The sequence below is a fragment of the Eriocheir sinensis genome, chromosome 25 (genome assembly GCF_024679095.1).
Source record: "Eriocheir sinensis breed Jianghai 21 chromosome 25, ASM2467909v1, whole genome shotgun sequence".
Lineage (NCBI taxonomy): Eukaryota > Metazoa > Arthropoda > Malacostraca > Decapoda > Varunidae > Eriocheir > Eriocheir sinensis.
Window position 1 is genome coordinate 5,066,393 of NC_066533.1, and position 15,029 is coordinate 5,081,421.

A 15,029-nucleotide genomic window follows, 5' to 3' on the forward strand; every position below is an offset into this window, starting at 1 on the left:
AGGGAAGGGAAGGAGAGATTGGAAATGAAGAAGGGAAGGAAGGAATGTAGAAAGGAGTGAAAGAGAGGGAGGGGAGAAGTTATGAAGGAGGAAGGGGAATGATAAAGGGAGAGAGGTAAGGAGGCGGAGAGGGAGAGAAAGGAGGAGTAAGGTTAAGAAGGAAAGATAGGTGAAGGGAGGGAGGGCAGGAAAGCTAAGAGAGGGAGAGAGGGAAGGGAGAATGCAGGGAGGGGGAGAAGGAGAGTTTAAGAGGAAACTGAATAGACTGGTTAAAAGGGAGGGTGGGAGGGAGGGAGGGAGAAAGGCAGAGATTGGGGTCCGTTGGGGAGTTGATGGGAGAGCAAGAAAGAGGTGAGGGGGGAAGGGGGAGTTGGGAAGGAGTTGATGGGGAAGGGGAGTTGTAGAAAGCCAAAGAAGAAAGAGAGGAGGGAGGAGGAAGAGTGAGTCAGGGAGGAAAATGGAGGAAAGTACCGCAGGAGTTTTGTGTGCCGGGGAAAGGCATGAGGAAACGAGAGGAAACTTGGAATGGGGCATGAAGGAGGAGGAGGAGGAGGAGGAGGAGAGGAAGAGGAAGAGAAAGTAAGTCAGTTTGATCCCACGTGAGGAAGAAGGGAGGGGGTGGAGGAAGAAGGAGAGTAGGCAGTACAGAGACTCACGAAGAAAAGGAAGGGAGGAGGAGGGAGGAGAGAAAGAAGAGTAAGTTGATCCACCGTCACGTGAGGAAGAAGGGAGGGGGTGGAGGAAGAAGGAGAAAGAGAGATGGGGAAACGAGATGGTAGGCAGTACAGAGACTCACGAAAGAAGGAAGAGGAGGAGGAGGAGGAGGATTGAGAAGCTGGAAACTGATGAAGGTGTGTGAATGGAGAGCAAAGGAAAGCAAGGGAGTGATGGAGAGGCGGAGGAGAGAAAATAGGAGGGAGAGGAAGGGAGGGAGGTGGGGAGCACGTGAAAAGAAACGGAGGGAGGGAGGGAGGGAGGGAGGTAGGAAGGGAGAGAGGGAGGGAAAATGAGGGGAAAGGCGAGAAATTCATGACCACTTGAACTGTTGATGGAGGAATGGAAGGGAGGGAAGGAGGGAAAGGCACTTGAGAAGGAGGAGGAGGAGGAGGAGGAGGCAAAGTGAGAGCGACTGCCTGATTGGTTACCCTGCCTTTTCCCTCCCTCCATTTCTCCCTTCCATGCTCCTCCCTTCTTCTCTCCCTCCTCTCCCTCTCTTTCTGCTCTCCATGTTCCTCTAATCCTTCCTTCTCTCCCTTTGGTCTCTCTCTCCTTCCATCTCTCCAACCTTCCTTCCTTCCTCCATCCTTGTTCCTTCCTCCCTCTCTCCTTCCATTCCTCCATGTTTCTACCTTCCTCCTTCCTTCCCTCTCTCCCTCCTGTTATTCCTTCCTTCCCTCCCTTCCTTCATCGTGGCTTTTGTCCCTACATGTTCCTTCCCTTCCTCCTACCTTCCATGTTTCTGGTTTCCTCCTTCCTTTCATATTTCCTTTTCTTCGTTCCAGCTCTCTTCCTTCACTCTTTCTCCCTTCCATCCTTTTATTTCCTTCCTTAACTTAAACAACAAATACTTCGGCCACTCACTAACATATTTAACCGGTCAGTACAACTGAACAAGGTCCCAGAAGACTGGAAGATGGCGAACGCAACACCTATTTTAAAAAAAGAAGACAAAAGCGTTGCATCAAACTACAGGGCCATAAGTTTGACATCAGTGGCAGGAAAAATACTCGAGAAAATTATTAGAGACAAACTTGTCAAGCTTCAGGAAGACAATAATTTAACCTCCGACACCCAGCAAGGCTTCAGAAACAAGCGCTCCTGCTTAACGAATTTATTAGACTTCTTCCAAGGTATATATAAGAATTGGGATGACCACATCCCCAGTGATGTTATATACCTGGACTTTCAGAAAGCCTTCGACAAGGTGCCGCACGAGCGACTCCTTAAGAAACTGCACTTGGCGGGCATTGGAGCCAATTTAATCGCGTGGATAAGAGATTGGCTCACCGGCAGAAAACAACGAGTACTACTTAACGGGCAGCCTTCCGATTGGTCTCCAGTCACTAGTGGAGTGCCTCAGGGGTCAGTGCTGGGACCCATTCTCTTTATCATATATATCAACGACCTAGAATCAGGACTGAAATCCACAATATCGAAATTTGCTGATGACAACAAGGCGGGTGGAAAGGCCCTCACAAAAACGGACTGCGAAATCATTCAGAAAGACCTCAGTCACATTATCAAATGGTCGGAAAAATGGCAAATGTCCTTTAATGTTGACAAATGCAAAGTCATGCACATTGGGTCCAGAAAACGGTAACCACACATACATCATGAATGGGAAACCTCTGCAGGCGATGCAGGAAGAGAGAAGCTTAGAGTCACTATCAGCAGTGACCTGAAACAAGCGAATCACTGTAAAAAAGCATACAACAAAGCCAACACTATGCTCGGGTTCATAGCGAGGAACTTCGAGTGTAAAACGCCAGACGTGATGCTATCCTTGTATAATTCCATGGTAAGACCGCACCTCGAGTATGCAGTACAGTTCTGGTCTCCTAGTTACAGAAAGGACATAGATTTACTGAAAAGGATTCAACGACGCGCCACGAAGATGATTCCAACCTTAAGGGCTCAACCGCACGAGGAGCGACTCAAGCGACTCCATCTCTTTGCATTGGAGAAAAGACGCCTACGAGGGGATATGATTCAAGTCTTCAAGTTCAATAACGTCGATTACTCCAAATTCTTTGAACTGCAAACCAACTCAAGAACTAGAAAAAACGGTTTACCCATTCAGTCGAGTCGATGCAACACAGACATTGGAAGGAGTTTCTTTTCAAACCGAGTCATCCGCCACTGGAACAATCTTCCCTAAGAAGTAGTAAATGGAAATACCATCAACTCCTTCAAAAATTGAATCGACCGTCATTTCGTTGCGTCAGGAGTAAACTGAATATCGAGGTGCTTTCATCTGCTCCCCAGGCCCCAAGTGGCTGTCGAGCAGATTAAATCACCAAAGTGGGCAACCTCGTAATGAGCCAATAGGCTTTCTGTTGCCTGCATTTCCATGTTTCCTTCTTCCCTTTCATTCCTCCTGCCTTCCTCCCTTTCATTTCTTCTTCCTTCCCTCCCTCCTGATACTTCCTTCTGTCTCTTTTTTTCCCTCTCATCCTTTTATTTCCCTCCCTCCTTTCCTTCTATTCTTCATCCCTTTTCTCTCTCCTTCTCTTCCTTTCCCTCCTCGGTATTTCCTTTCTTCCCTCCTTCTTCTTCCTCCCTCTCATCCTTTTATTTCCTTCCTTCCCTCCCTCTTATTCTTCCATCCTCTCATTCCTCCTGCTTCCCTTCCATTCTTCCTTCCCTCCCTTCTGACATTTCCTTCCTTCCCTCTTTTTTTTCTTTTTCCCTTTCATCTTCTATTTCCTTCCTTCCTTTCCTCCCTCTCTTCCATCCTTCCATTCCTCCTTCCCTCCCTCTTTTTTCTATTTTACATCCTTTTATTTCCTTCCTTCCTTCCCTCCTTTTCTTCCATCCTTCCAGTCCTCTTTTCCTTCCATTCTTCCTTCCTTCCCTCCTTTTTTTTCTCCTTTCCATCCTTCCCTCCTTTCCTTCCATCCTCTCATTCCTCCCGCTTCCCTTCCATTCTTCCTTCCTCTTTTTTTTCGCCTTTCCATCCTTCCCTCCTTTCCTTTCATCTTCTCATTCCTCCCGCTTCCCTTTCACTCTTCCTTCCCTCCCTCATTTTTTCTCCTTTTCATTCTTCTCTCCCCCTTTCCCTCATTTTTTCTCCTTTCCATCCTTTTCTCTCCCCCTTTCCTTCCCTTCCTCTTTTTCTCCGTTCCATCCTCCTTTCTCCCCTTTCCTTCCCTCCCTTTTTTTTCCCCTTTCCATTCTTCCCTCCCCCCTTTCCTCCTATTCCTTCCATCCCCCCTCCCCTTCCCTCCCAGCAGGCCCAAGCGTCATGAATTCATAACCGCCGGCTCAGTCACTCGCCCAATCGATATTTTCCTCTCGAAGGCGAACTCTTGTGCTAATGAGATGACGCTGCTAAGTGCGTTGACCTAGAAGCCGACGCGACCCCTTCACCTTGTCTGGCCTTTATTTTGACCTGTTGTATTTGTTTTTATTTATTTTATTTGTTATTTATTTTTTCGTTTCTTTATTTTTTTTCGTTTATTTTTTATTTTTTTATTCTTTATCTTTTGTTTATTCTTTATTTTTCTTTTTTTCTTTTATTTTCACCTATTTTATTTATTTGTTTATTTTTTATTCTTTATTTTTATTTTTTCCTTTATTTTACCTATTTTATTTCTGTTTATTTTTTCATTTTTTACTGTTTTGTTTATTCTTTATTTTTATTGTTTTCTTTTTCATATATTTTATTTATATGTTTTATTTATTCTTTATTTTTATTTTTTCCTTTATTTTCATATATTTTATTTATGTTTATTTTATTTATTCTTTATTTTTTCTCGTATTTTTGTTTCTCCTTTACCTTTATTTATTTTATTTAGTCTTTTTTCTCTTATTTTCTCGTTCATCTGTTTTCTGGTGTTATTTTTTTCTCGTGTTTTTTCCTTTTTTAATAGTGTCTTCATGTATTTTATCGTGTACTTTACTTATTCAACTTTATTTTCCATTAATTTTCTACGTTCTCCTTATTTTATCATCTTGTCTTTTATTTATTATCCTTTATCTATTTTTTGTTATTCCTTTTATTCTCGTTTTTTCTTCTTTATTTTTTTCTGTTGGTATTATTTTTTCTCGTATTTTCTTCATATTTTTTTCTTGGCATTACTTTTTTCTCGTATTTTCTTCTTTATCTACTTTTTGGTATTACTTTTTTCTCGTATTTTCTTCTTTATCTACTTTTTGGTATTACTTTTTTCTCGTATTTTTTTCTTTATCTATTTTTTGGTATTACTTTTTTCTCGTATTTTTTTCTTGATCTACTTTTTGGTATTACTTTTTTCTCGTATTTTCTTCTTTATCTACTTTTTGGTATTACTTTTTTTCTCGTATTTTCTCCATATTTTTTTCTTGGTATTACTTTTTTCTCGTATTTTTTTCTTTATCTATTTTTTGGTATTACTTTTTTCTCGTATTTTTTTCTTGATCTATTTTTTGGTATTACTTTTTTATCGTATTTTCTCCTTTATCTATTTTTTGGTATTACTTTTTTCTCGTATTTTTTTCTTTATCTATTTTTTGGTATTACTTTTTTATCGTATTTTTTTCTTTATCTATTTTTTGGTATTACTTTTTTATCGTATTTTTTTCTTTATCTATTTTTTGGTATTACTTTTTTCTCGTATTTTTTTCTTTATCTATTTTTTCGTATTACTTTTTTTCTCGTATTTTTTTCTTTATCTATTTTTGGTATTACTTTTTTCTCGTTTTTTCTCCTTTATTTATTTGTTGGTATTACTTTTTTTCTCGCATTTTTTCTTTATCTATTTTTTGGTATTACTTTTTTTCTCGTATTTTTTCTTTATCTATTTTTTGGTATTACTTTTTTTCTCGTATTTTTTCTTGATCTATTTTTTGGTATTACTTTTTTCTCGTATTTTTTTCTTTATCTATTTTTGGTATTACTTTTTTCTCGTATTTTTTTCTTTATCTATTTTTGGTATTACTTTTTTCTCGTATTTTTTCTTTATCTATTTTTTGGTATTACTTTTTTCTCGTTTTTTCTCCTTTATCTATTTTTTGTTGGTGTTACTTTTTTTCGTATTTTCTCCTTTATCTATTTTTTGTTGGTGTTACTTTTTTCTCGTATTTTCTCCTTTATTTTTTTTTGTTGGTGTTACTTTTTTCTCGTATTTTCTCCTTTATCTATTTTTTGTTGGTGTTACTTTTTTCTCGTATTTTCTCCTTTATCTATTTTTGGTATTACTTTTTTCTCGTTTTTTCTCCTTTATCTATTTTTTTTGTAATTATTTTTACTCGTATTTCCTCCACATTTTTTTCTTGGTATTACTTTTTCTCGTATTTTCTCTTTTATCTCTTGTCTTGTTATATTACTTTTTCTTGTATTTTCTCCTTTACCTTTTTTATTACTTTTACTCGTATTTTCTTCTTTATCTATTTTTTTCTCGTATTTTTTTCCATATATTTTCTTGTTGGTAGTTTTTTTCTCGTATTTTTTTTTCATATATTTTCTTGTTGGTAGTTTTTTTCTCGTATTTTTTTTCATATATTTTCTTGTTGGTAGCTTTTTTCTCGTATTTTTTTTCCATATATTTTCTTGTTGGTAGTTTTTTTCTCGTATTTTATCCTCTATTAATTTTTTGCCGTTTTTTTTTCTCGTCTTTTTTCCTCTATCTATCTTTGTTATATTTTCATTTTCTCGTATTTCTGAACTCCATTTTTGACCACCACTACTTGACCTCTCCAGCTTGTGTTTCTCCTTTCTCTATTTTATCAATTTTTTTGTTGTTTCTACTTTTTTCTCTTATTTCTGAACGCTATTTTTTTGCCGCCTTGTTACTTGAAGAATTTGCAAGGTTGGAATGACTGGGTTTCGCTTTCAAGTTTTTTCGTTTTCTTTTCTCTTTTCTTTTTGTCATCTGTTACTTGAATTATTTGTAAGCTTATAATGACTGGGTTTCGCTTTCAAGCTTTTTCGTTCCCTTTTCTCTTTTTTTTTTTGTCATCTTGTTACGTGAATTATTTGCAAGCTTATAATGACTGGGGTTTCACTTTTATATTTCACTCTTTTCCATTCTCCTTTTGTCTCTATTCATCTGTTTTCTCTTTTCTCTTTTGATTTTGCTGTCTCGATATTTTGAAGAATTTGCAAAGTTAGAATTACCGGGTTTAACTTTTTCATATTTCACTCAATTTTTTTTCTTCTATTTTTTTCTGTTTTCTCTTTTCTTTCTTGATTTTTTGTTGCCTCACTATTTGGACTTGCAAGGTTGGAGCTTTTGGGTTTTACTTTCATTTTATTCCCCCACGCTTTTCTTTCCTTTCCTCTATTTTTATGGTTCCTCTTTTCTTTCTTGATTTTGTTGTCTCGATATCTGAAGGACTTGCAAGGTTGGAACTGCTGGGATTTACTTTTATTATTTCCCGCTAGTTACAGTTCTCTTTATTTTTATCTTCTTTTACTTTTTTGACTCGTTGCCTCGATATTTAAAGGACTTGGAAGGTTAAAATTACTAGGATTATTTTTTTTTATCGTTTTCCTCTACCTTTCTTCCTTTTCTTTAGTTTTTTTCTCTATTTTGTCTCATATTGTCGGCTTTTTTCTTCTTTTTCTTTAATGTTCACTATTTTACCTCATACTGTTGGCTCGATACGTTAAAGACTTCCAAGGTTAAAATGACTTGGGTTTAACTTTTATATTATTTCCCTCGTTTTTTCTTATTTTTCTTTAGTTTTCTCTATTTATTTAGTATCTTCTTTATTTTCATCTATTTTTTCTTTATTCTCTATTTTTGTTTATTCTTCATTTTTCTCTCGTATTATTGTTTCTCCTATATCTTTATTTATTTTACTTAGTCTTTTTTTTCTCTTATTTTCTCCTTCATCTATTTTCTGGTGTTACTTTTTTTCCTCGTATTTTTTTTATTCGTGTATTTTATTTTGTACTTTATTTATTCAATTTTATTTTCCCTTAATTTTCTTCGTTCTCCTTATTTTATCATCTTGTCTTTTATTTATTATCCTTTACCTCATGTTGTTGGCTTTTTCTTCTTTTCTTTAGTTTTCTCTGTTTTACTTCGTTTTACTTCGATACATTAAAGACTACGTTTCACTTTTGTATTATTTCCATTTCCTTTTTTCCTTTATTTTCACCTCGATATTTGAAAGACTTGCAGAGGGAAGATTACTTGGATTTTCTTCGTTTTCTCTCTTTCTCCTTGACTCGTTCCAGTTATTTTTTCTTCTTTGTTCGCCACTCGCCGCGGCTGTCAGTGCTTCTTTTTTTCCAAGCGTGATTTTAAGTGGAGTGGAATCCGAGTTTTCGAGCAGAGTGGAATCCAATAGACATCAGATTCAGTGCTTTTTGGTGTGCTAAAGCCGCGCTGTTTGATCGTGTTCTCTTTGATCCCCGATGCTCCACTTTAGCTCAACTATCCCAGCATTCCATCTGCCCCCTACCCCCCCACCCCCCTTACCACTCACCACCACGTCTTCTATCTATCCCTTCTTCTCCCTTTCTTTCTTTCTTCCCGCCCCTCATTCCTCCTTTCTTCATTGTCCCTTCCCTTCCCTCACTCCTTCATTCTCTCCACACATTCCTCCATGTCACTTTCCCCTCACCTCTGCCATTCTTCCCCGTCCTGCCCCTTCCTACTTTTCAATCTCCCTCGTTTGTCCCCTCCTTCATATCACTTTCCCTTATCATTCCCCAACCCTTGTCCTTCCCCCTCCCCTCCGTCCCCATCGCACCCTGTCACTCCAAGCTGTTCTCTCCCTCATGCCACGTTTCCTTTCCCTACAGAATTTCCTCTCCCTTGCCATCCCCCCTGCTGTGCCCCCCTCCCCGCCCCGTCACTCCTTCCTGCCCGTCCTGCTTCGCCCCCTCGCATGTCCGTCCGTCATGGCCCGCCAGCCTCCGTCCCTCGCCCTCGCCGGCCGCACGCACACGTAACCACATTCCCGTGTAGTTCTCTCCGTTCAATACAACAAACTCCTGCACCAGAGAGGGTTTGAATGATCCTGCCACCACCACTCGGGCCAATGGGAGGGGGCAGCGAAGGGAGGAGGGGGAGGGGCGGTAGCTGGGGGTGCGATGCAAGGCCACACAGATGACCAGGTTTCTTGTCTTTTACAGAGTGACGGAGACCCCCCGGCGGCCGAGGAGCAGAACAACAACAACAATAATAACAGCAATAACAATAACAACAACAACAATGACACCGTTGAGGACAACACGAACGCTAATAAGCCCACCACCACCACCACCGCCACCAGCGTAGGTCACGAGGTGGAGGGCGGCGCTGAGCCTGCCCGTGACCCTGGTGTGCTTGATGCAGCGAGCCCCGGGGCACGGCCAGGGGTCAAGGAGGGCATCCGGATGTCCCCGGAAAGCGGCGTGGACTCTCCTTGCGACATGGACCTAATGGAGGTGATCAAGGTCCCGGAGATGGCGGCCAAGCGGTCCATCGCCGAGGTGTTGTCGCAGGTGGTCAAGATGGAGCGGTCGTCCTCGTCGTCGGCCTCGGCCTCGGAGGCTACCAGAACGCCCGAGGCCCCAGACATCGTGGCCTCCACCACCAAAGGGAGACCCAAGGTGGCGGCGGCGGCCAGGCGGAGCATCAGCGGCGGCCACCGCGGGTCGGACGTGGCCACGCTGGCCATCCTGTGCCAGCACTACGCCCAGCTGGTGCACGCCCTCAAGGTGAGCAGCGAACCACCGCACCTTCATCAAAACTGATTACACTCCACACACGCGAGGGCCGCCGGCGACACCTGTGCTCACACGCCTGCATACATCATGCTAATCTGGGGTGCAGACCTTTTGCTGCTTAATTAAACGGCGGAGCTGCAGTGGCGGCCGGCGCAGGTGGCCCCGCCTGGCCCGGCAGTCCTCGTGCAGGCCACGCGGGGCACGCTGGCGGCCCGCTGACACACTCCTGCCTTCACTATCGACCCGCCAGGCACCCTACATGCCGCCACGAGGCACCTACATAATTCAGCCACCGGGTAGGCCGTGCTCGGTCCGCCTCGCTCAGCAGCGTGGTGCAGGGCGGCTCGTCAGGAGTGTTTGTATTTCTTCATTTACATAACAAAGCAAGAAGACTGTGCCGGTAGGCGCGGCTCTACGGGCTCAGGCGAGTCAAAGGCAGGCCAAAGCCAATCGGAAAACTTCTATGTTTGAATAAGAGGCAACAGCCACCGTTTCTCATATTTTCCAGCTGACATTTCATTAACTGTGAATGATGAGCGCACCGGACAAGACAAACAGAATGCCTCGAGCGTTGTTGCATCGAGCCCCGTGCACCCATTCAAAACGATAATGTCTTTACTGCTGTTGCCTCACCATGCAGTGTCATACTCTGCCCTCACCACGGACTGCCGGGGGAGCGGACGGGGACGCATTGAGCCGTGGAGGGAAAACTCACGGCAGCGCCGGCACTCGCGTCACGGCCGGCGTCAGGAGAGACATGACTATCCGCTGCTTAATGACACTTTTCTTTATCTTCAGGAAGAAAACTACCTGCTGTCCTGCGCCCAGAGTCCCCTGCTGGCCACGCCCAAGAGTGGCACACGGGCAGCCTCCTCTGGGGCCAGGACTCATCTGTTGGGGGGAGCTGCAGGCAGAGGTCGGATCTCCAAGGGTGTCTTTGCGTGGGACTCCGACATGACCCCAAGTTTCGAAACTTGCCGTGTTCCAGGAGCCGGGGAGGAGAGGGACCCCGCGAGGAGCCTCCCCTATGAACACTGCCGTCCCACCTCAGACTCCGCGGCGGGCGTCTCCCTCAGTAGCCAGCCGCGCCTCAAGCTGCACAGAAGCTCCTCCAACTCGCGTGACTACATCAACAACAACAAGACCCCGCGGCAAAGTCCCACTCGAGCCCAGGACGACGACTTCATCAAGCCACGCGGAGACCTCCCACTCAAGGAGAAGCGCCACTGGGCCCTCAAGCCGCTCCGCTCCTCGGCCGCCAAGCACAGGAAGGAACCGAAGACACACCGCAAGAGTTCCTTCAGCTTCTTCAGAGACACGGAGGACAACGAGAACCTGAACACGGACAGTGACAGCGAGTCCCCAAAGGCAGTACGCACGCCGGCCGCCGCCCAGCCTCTGCCCAGTCCCACGGTCGGCGTACTCTCGACCAAAATCAGCGAGATGGAACTGAAGATCGAGGAGATACTGACGCTGGAGCCCGTGGACCTGATGCTGCGCGAAAAGTGAGTCCTTGTCATGACTGCTGAAGTAGATATTGGTAAAGTAGATGGAAATGTAGATAAAAATAGTTATCTGCACCACTAAAGGCGACAGGAAACATTCACAATAAAATCAAACTTTTACATCCACGCCATTGAAAAATTAGCCAGTACTTTAGTTATTAATATTCATGTGTGTGTGTGTGTGTGTGTGTGTGTGTGTAGCTCTTATATACACTCCCATAACACCCAACCATTCACAAATTATATAAATGAGTCACTTCATACCCGTAAAAGTATCCTTCAAAACATCAATAACACTACTATTACTTATAAAATAATAATAATAATAATGGGTATAACAGTAGTAACAAAAACAACCACCATAACAACAATAACGCCACTTCCTCCATGACCGCCGCCTCCACTAGTACGGGCAGAACACTAAAACTAAAACTTTTACTAAAATAGTCTGTAACAACTCGCCATCACCACCACCCCACCTCCAGCTCATCTATCTCCTCCCGCAGTAGTCTGGACGGCTCCCCGGCGCGGCGGTCCGTGGGCAGCAGCGACACCCTCCGCAGGTCCCAGCGAGGCAACTTCTACCGCCACTCCGTCAGGGACACGCGCAGGGACCAGGTGGGTGGGTGTCAGCGAAGTCAGATTATCGTACTCGGAGAATCATATTTACCGGTTTCTGCCCCATAACTATTGCCAAGAAACAGCAATAATTGATCATTTTAACGTTAACTATATACCAAGCCAGTTATTGGGATGGAGTAGACAGTTTTGGGGTTGGAAATCAGCAAACATTAAAGGTGGAGTACGAGAATCTGGTAACGTTGGTGTGTGTGTCACGTGGGGGTCCCTTATGCATCCCGTTATGCTTTGCCTTTCTCAGAGCACCGCATTCTCAGACACTTCGGGCTTTCACTATGTTTTCAAAGGCCAGAGAAGATTGGTAAAGTTCTCATTGGTGTATTTCTATAGTTCATGGAGCAGAAGCTTTAAAAATCTACCAGTAGGATATCGAAGCCATGCAATCATGAAAATCCCAGTAATCCCCACGAGGCTTTTCAAATTGGAGTCATAAGGCGCTGAAAGGTCTGAGAATATGGACCCATCAGGCTGTAGCGTGGGGTCCTCGATCGTCACTTGACATTCACAAAAGCCGTGATAATAACTATGTTGTTACGCGTTCTAACGTAACTTCACAAAACATTCATGACGTCACACGCTAATAACTATATGTTGTTAAGCACTCTAAAGAATGGTGTGCAATGCCTCCAGAACGAAGGACCAATACATACAGTGCAGCCCTGTACACAGGAGCCTGGAGCCTCATTAAAGGGCTATTACACTGGGCAAATTTTCCGTGGATCTTCTGTCAAACCACGATTTCCGCTGGCGTGGTTCTCATTTCCGTGGTTTTCTGACGTGTCCACGATCTTCCAAAGCTACGGTAGATTTCACCAAAGGACGACGGTATTACTCACATCATCAGCAATAACAAGAAACAAATGAGAACCACGCCAGCGGAAATCGTGGTTTGATTGAAGATCCACGGAAAATTTGCCCAGTGTAATAGCCCCTTGCGTCTGGTCACGAGTGGGCTCTCAACACTTTTTTCCATTTCCTTAACATCCTTAGTAGTAATTTCTATAATGTTCGTTTTGCTTCGTTTGTCCTGCATGCATACAATATTCCAGAAGCATAATTTTTACTGATCTTCTAAGCATTCTTCCATTCGTCTCTTATTAGATATTTTTGTTGCCATGTATAGGCTACTGGTCTCTTTGATGGGTTTCTTGCATTTAATCTCTGGAGGGTACTAATCTCTTAATAAGCTCTGTTAATGAGTTTCTTATATTAATTTTCATGAGGCATTCTCCTTCCTCTCATAATCCATCATTAGCTATTCCTCCATTCATCTTTATAATTCCTGTCCTCTATTTTTTCTGACATTTCCTTAACCTTTTTTTGAGTGTGTTCCACTTCTCATGCATTTTGTACATTTGTTTTCTTTTTCTGAAGCATCCTCCTTCAGCTCATCAATCCTATTCCTCCATTCGTCTTCATCTTTCCTCAGTTTTTTTGTCATTCTCTGTAATCTAGCTTTCATGTTTCACTCCTTTGATGACCTACATGCATTTTATTACTCAGGAGTATGTTCTATTCACTTATCTCTCCTTATCATTAATCAATTCAACCATATTCTTAGTGTTTTCTTTTTTCCCTTTTCTTTCAAAAGGAGGAAAACTTTCATGGACTTGACAACAGCCTTTGATTAGCTTTTTCATTCAGCATATTTATAAGTGTCTTTAGATGCTGCATCCCCGGTAATCTCATCTTCCTCCCTCAGCCTTCAACCTTGACCCTTAACAACCAGTAAATGGCTTTGCAGCGTGGGGGCACAACCTTTGCTCAACATGATGGACCTTAACAAAATATGGTGTACTAGACAACACCATCCTTTCCTCACATCAACATTGCAAATAACTGAAAAAAGATCTATCCACATCAGTCCATCAACTGCCAATAGGGTTTCATCTTTCTCAGCATCCAGCAATCACATGCAGCCAGTCCAAGAGGGGTGTGTGGCTTGCTTGCGGACTGGCCAATGATATACACTGTATGGGGGGGAGGGAGGGGCTTGTTTTCCATGCTAATGTGAACAGAGTATATCCTGTGATGGCGTTTGCTAATTACACTTCCTGATGCAGCACCGCCAGGACGGGTGTGACTCTGAGGAGGCATGTGAGGAGGCGTGGCGGAGGGGGTGCAACTCCGGTGGGTCAGCGGGGGGTGGCAGCAGCGTGTGTGTGTACCAGGCCTTGGCACAGGCAGCACAGGTGGAGGTGGACAAACTGAGGCAACTTGTTCACCTGCTCAACACCAGGTGAGTTTCTTACCATGCAGGGAATGGAACCGTTATATTTTTTTTAAATAATTCATCTCTTCAACTCAGGGCATGACCAAAATATGGCAGGGCTTTGTATCACAGGTTGGGGTTTGGGCTAGTGATGCTTGATGGGCCAGATGTTATTCCTACACCTACCTAAAACACATTCTAAAAGATAACCCCATTTATAGTAACTTATTCATTAATGGGCAATATTTAAATGAGCATGATATGAGAGCAATCCTGCATTTTTCAATAAAGTGTACTAATCAAATTCATAGACCTGATAAAAAGTCTTGTAAATATAAATTCCCTCACCAAAGTCCATTTAAGCATGATGTTTGAGCATTACTATATTTCCTCATTAAAAAGAGACATTGATGGTCTCTCCCTGCTTGTACAGACTGACTGAGCTGAGTGGGCGAGTGCTGCAAGTGGAGGGGCGGCTGAGGGAGGAGCGGCAGAGGTCGGCCAGCATGGAGCGATGTCTGGAGCGGCGTGGCCTTGAAGCAGGTGGGTGCTCCTTTGTCATGAGCAACACCCACACAACACCTTCCTGTACCTCATCAAATCATAATCTTCCCGAACAGCTTCATACTGAACAGAGAAATTACCGTTGTATCTAAATATCCTGCAAATTAGTAGTGAGCCACCACCCCTTTGACACTTTGGGAAAGACTACAGACATGTCTTTTTATTCCACTGGGCTTTGGTAGGTGAAGAGGGACATAATTCCTACAGTAAAGGTGGCTGAGGATGAAGGCTGGGGCCACATAACTATTCACTCAGATCACCTCTTAAAATGGTCAGACTGTGTTTTCTTTCCACCTCATCTGTATCAGAAACAGGGGCTACCATTGATGACATAGTGATGACCTTTGAGAAGTAATCTTTTCATTGTCCTTGTGTTGGTGCAGGGGAAGGTGTGTCATGCAGGGGCAGCAGCAGGTCTCCGAGGTCAGGCAGCGAGGGCGGCAGCAGGAGGCATATGCCCTCCTTTTTGGCCTGGAGTGAAGCTGCCTCGGAAAATCTGCTCAGGAACAAGTGAGTGCCTGGTGTGTCCTCAGCTGTGTGGGGCATGAGGGGCTCTAGAGACAGAGCAAACATAACCAACTGTTTCTTAGCTGGTTATGTGCTGTTAAGGACTCTCCAGCTGCATTCATTACTTCCACTTGACAATAAATCTGAGATAAGACTTCCAACATCATGACTGTAGGTATCTCAGACATAATCCTCTCTTATAACTTCCTCCAAGAAAGCAGGAATCAGTTTCCAGCCA

General features: G+C 43.1%; 1 protein-coding gene across 2 annotated transcripts in view; it reads left to right on the plus strand.

Annotated features, from left to right (window-relative positions):
- The window catches only part of LOC127003225 (DEP domain-containing protein DDB_G0279099-like), a 48,124-nt gene that overhangs the window by 32,718 nt on the left and 377 nt on the right, over positions 1-15,029 (plus strand). For both annotated transcript variants that reach the window (XM_050869606.1, XM_050869607.1), the window contains 6 exons: positions 8,789-9,355; positions 10,163-10,869; positions 11,376-11,487; positions 13,572-13,747; positions 14,154-14,263; positions 14,668-14,794. In XM_050869606.1, the coding sequence (XP_050725563.1) occupies positions 8,789-9,355; positions 10,163-10,869; positions 11,376-11,487; positions 13,572-13,747; positions 14,154-14,263; positions 14,668-14,794 (1,799 nt within the window). The remainder of the gene's footprint in view (positions 1-8,788; positions 9,356-10,162; positions 10,870-11,375; positions 11,488-13,571; positions 13,748-14,153; positions 14,264-14,667; positions 14,795-15,029) is intronic.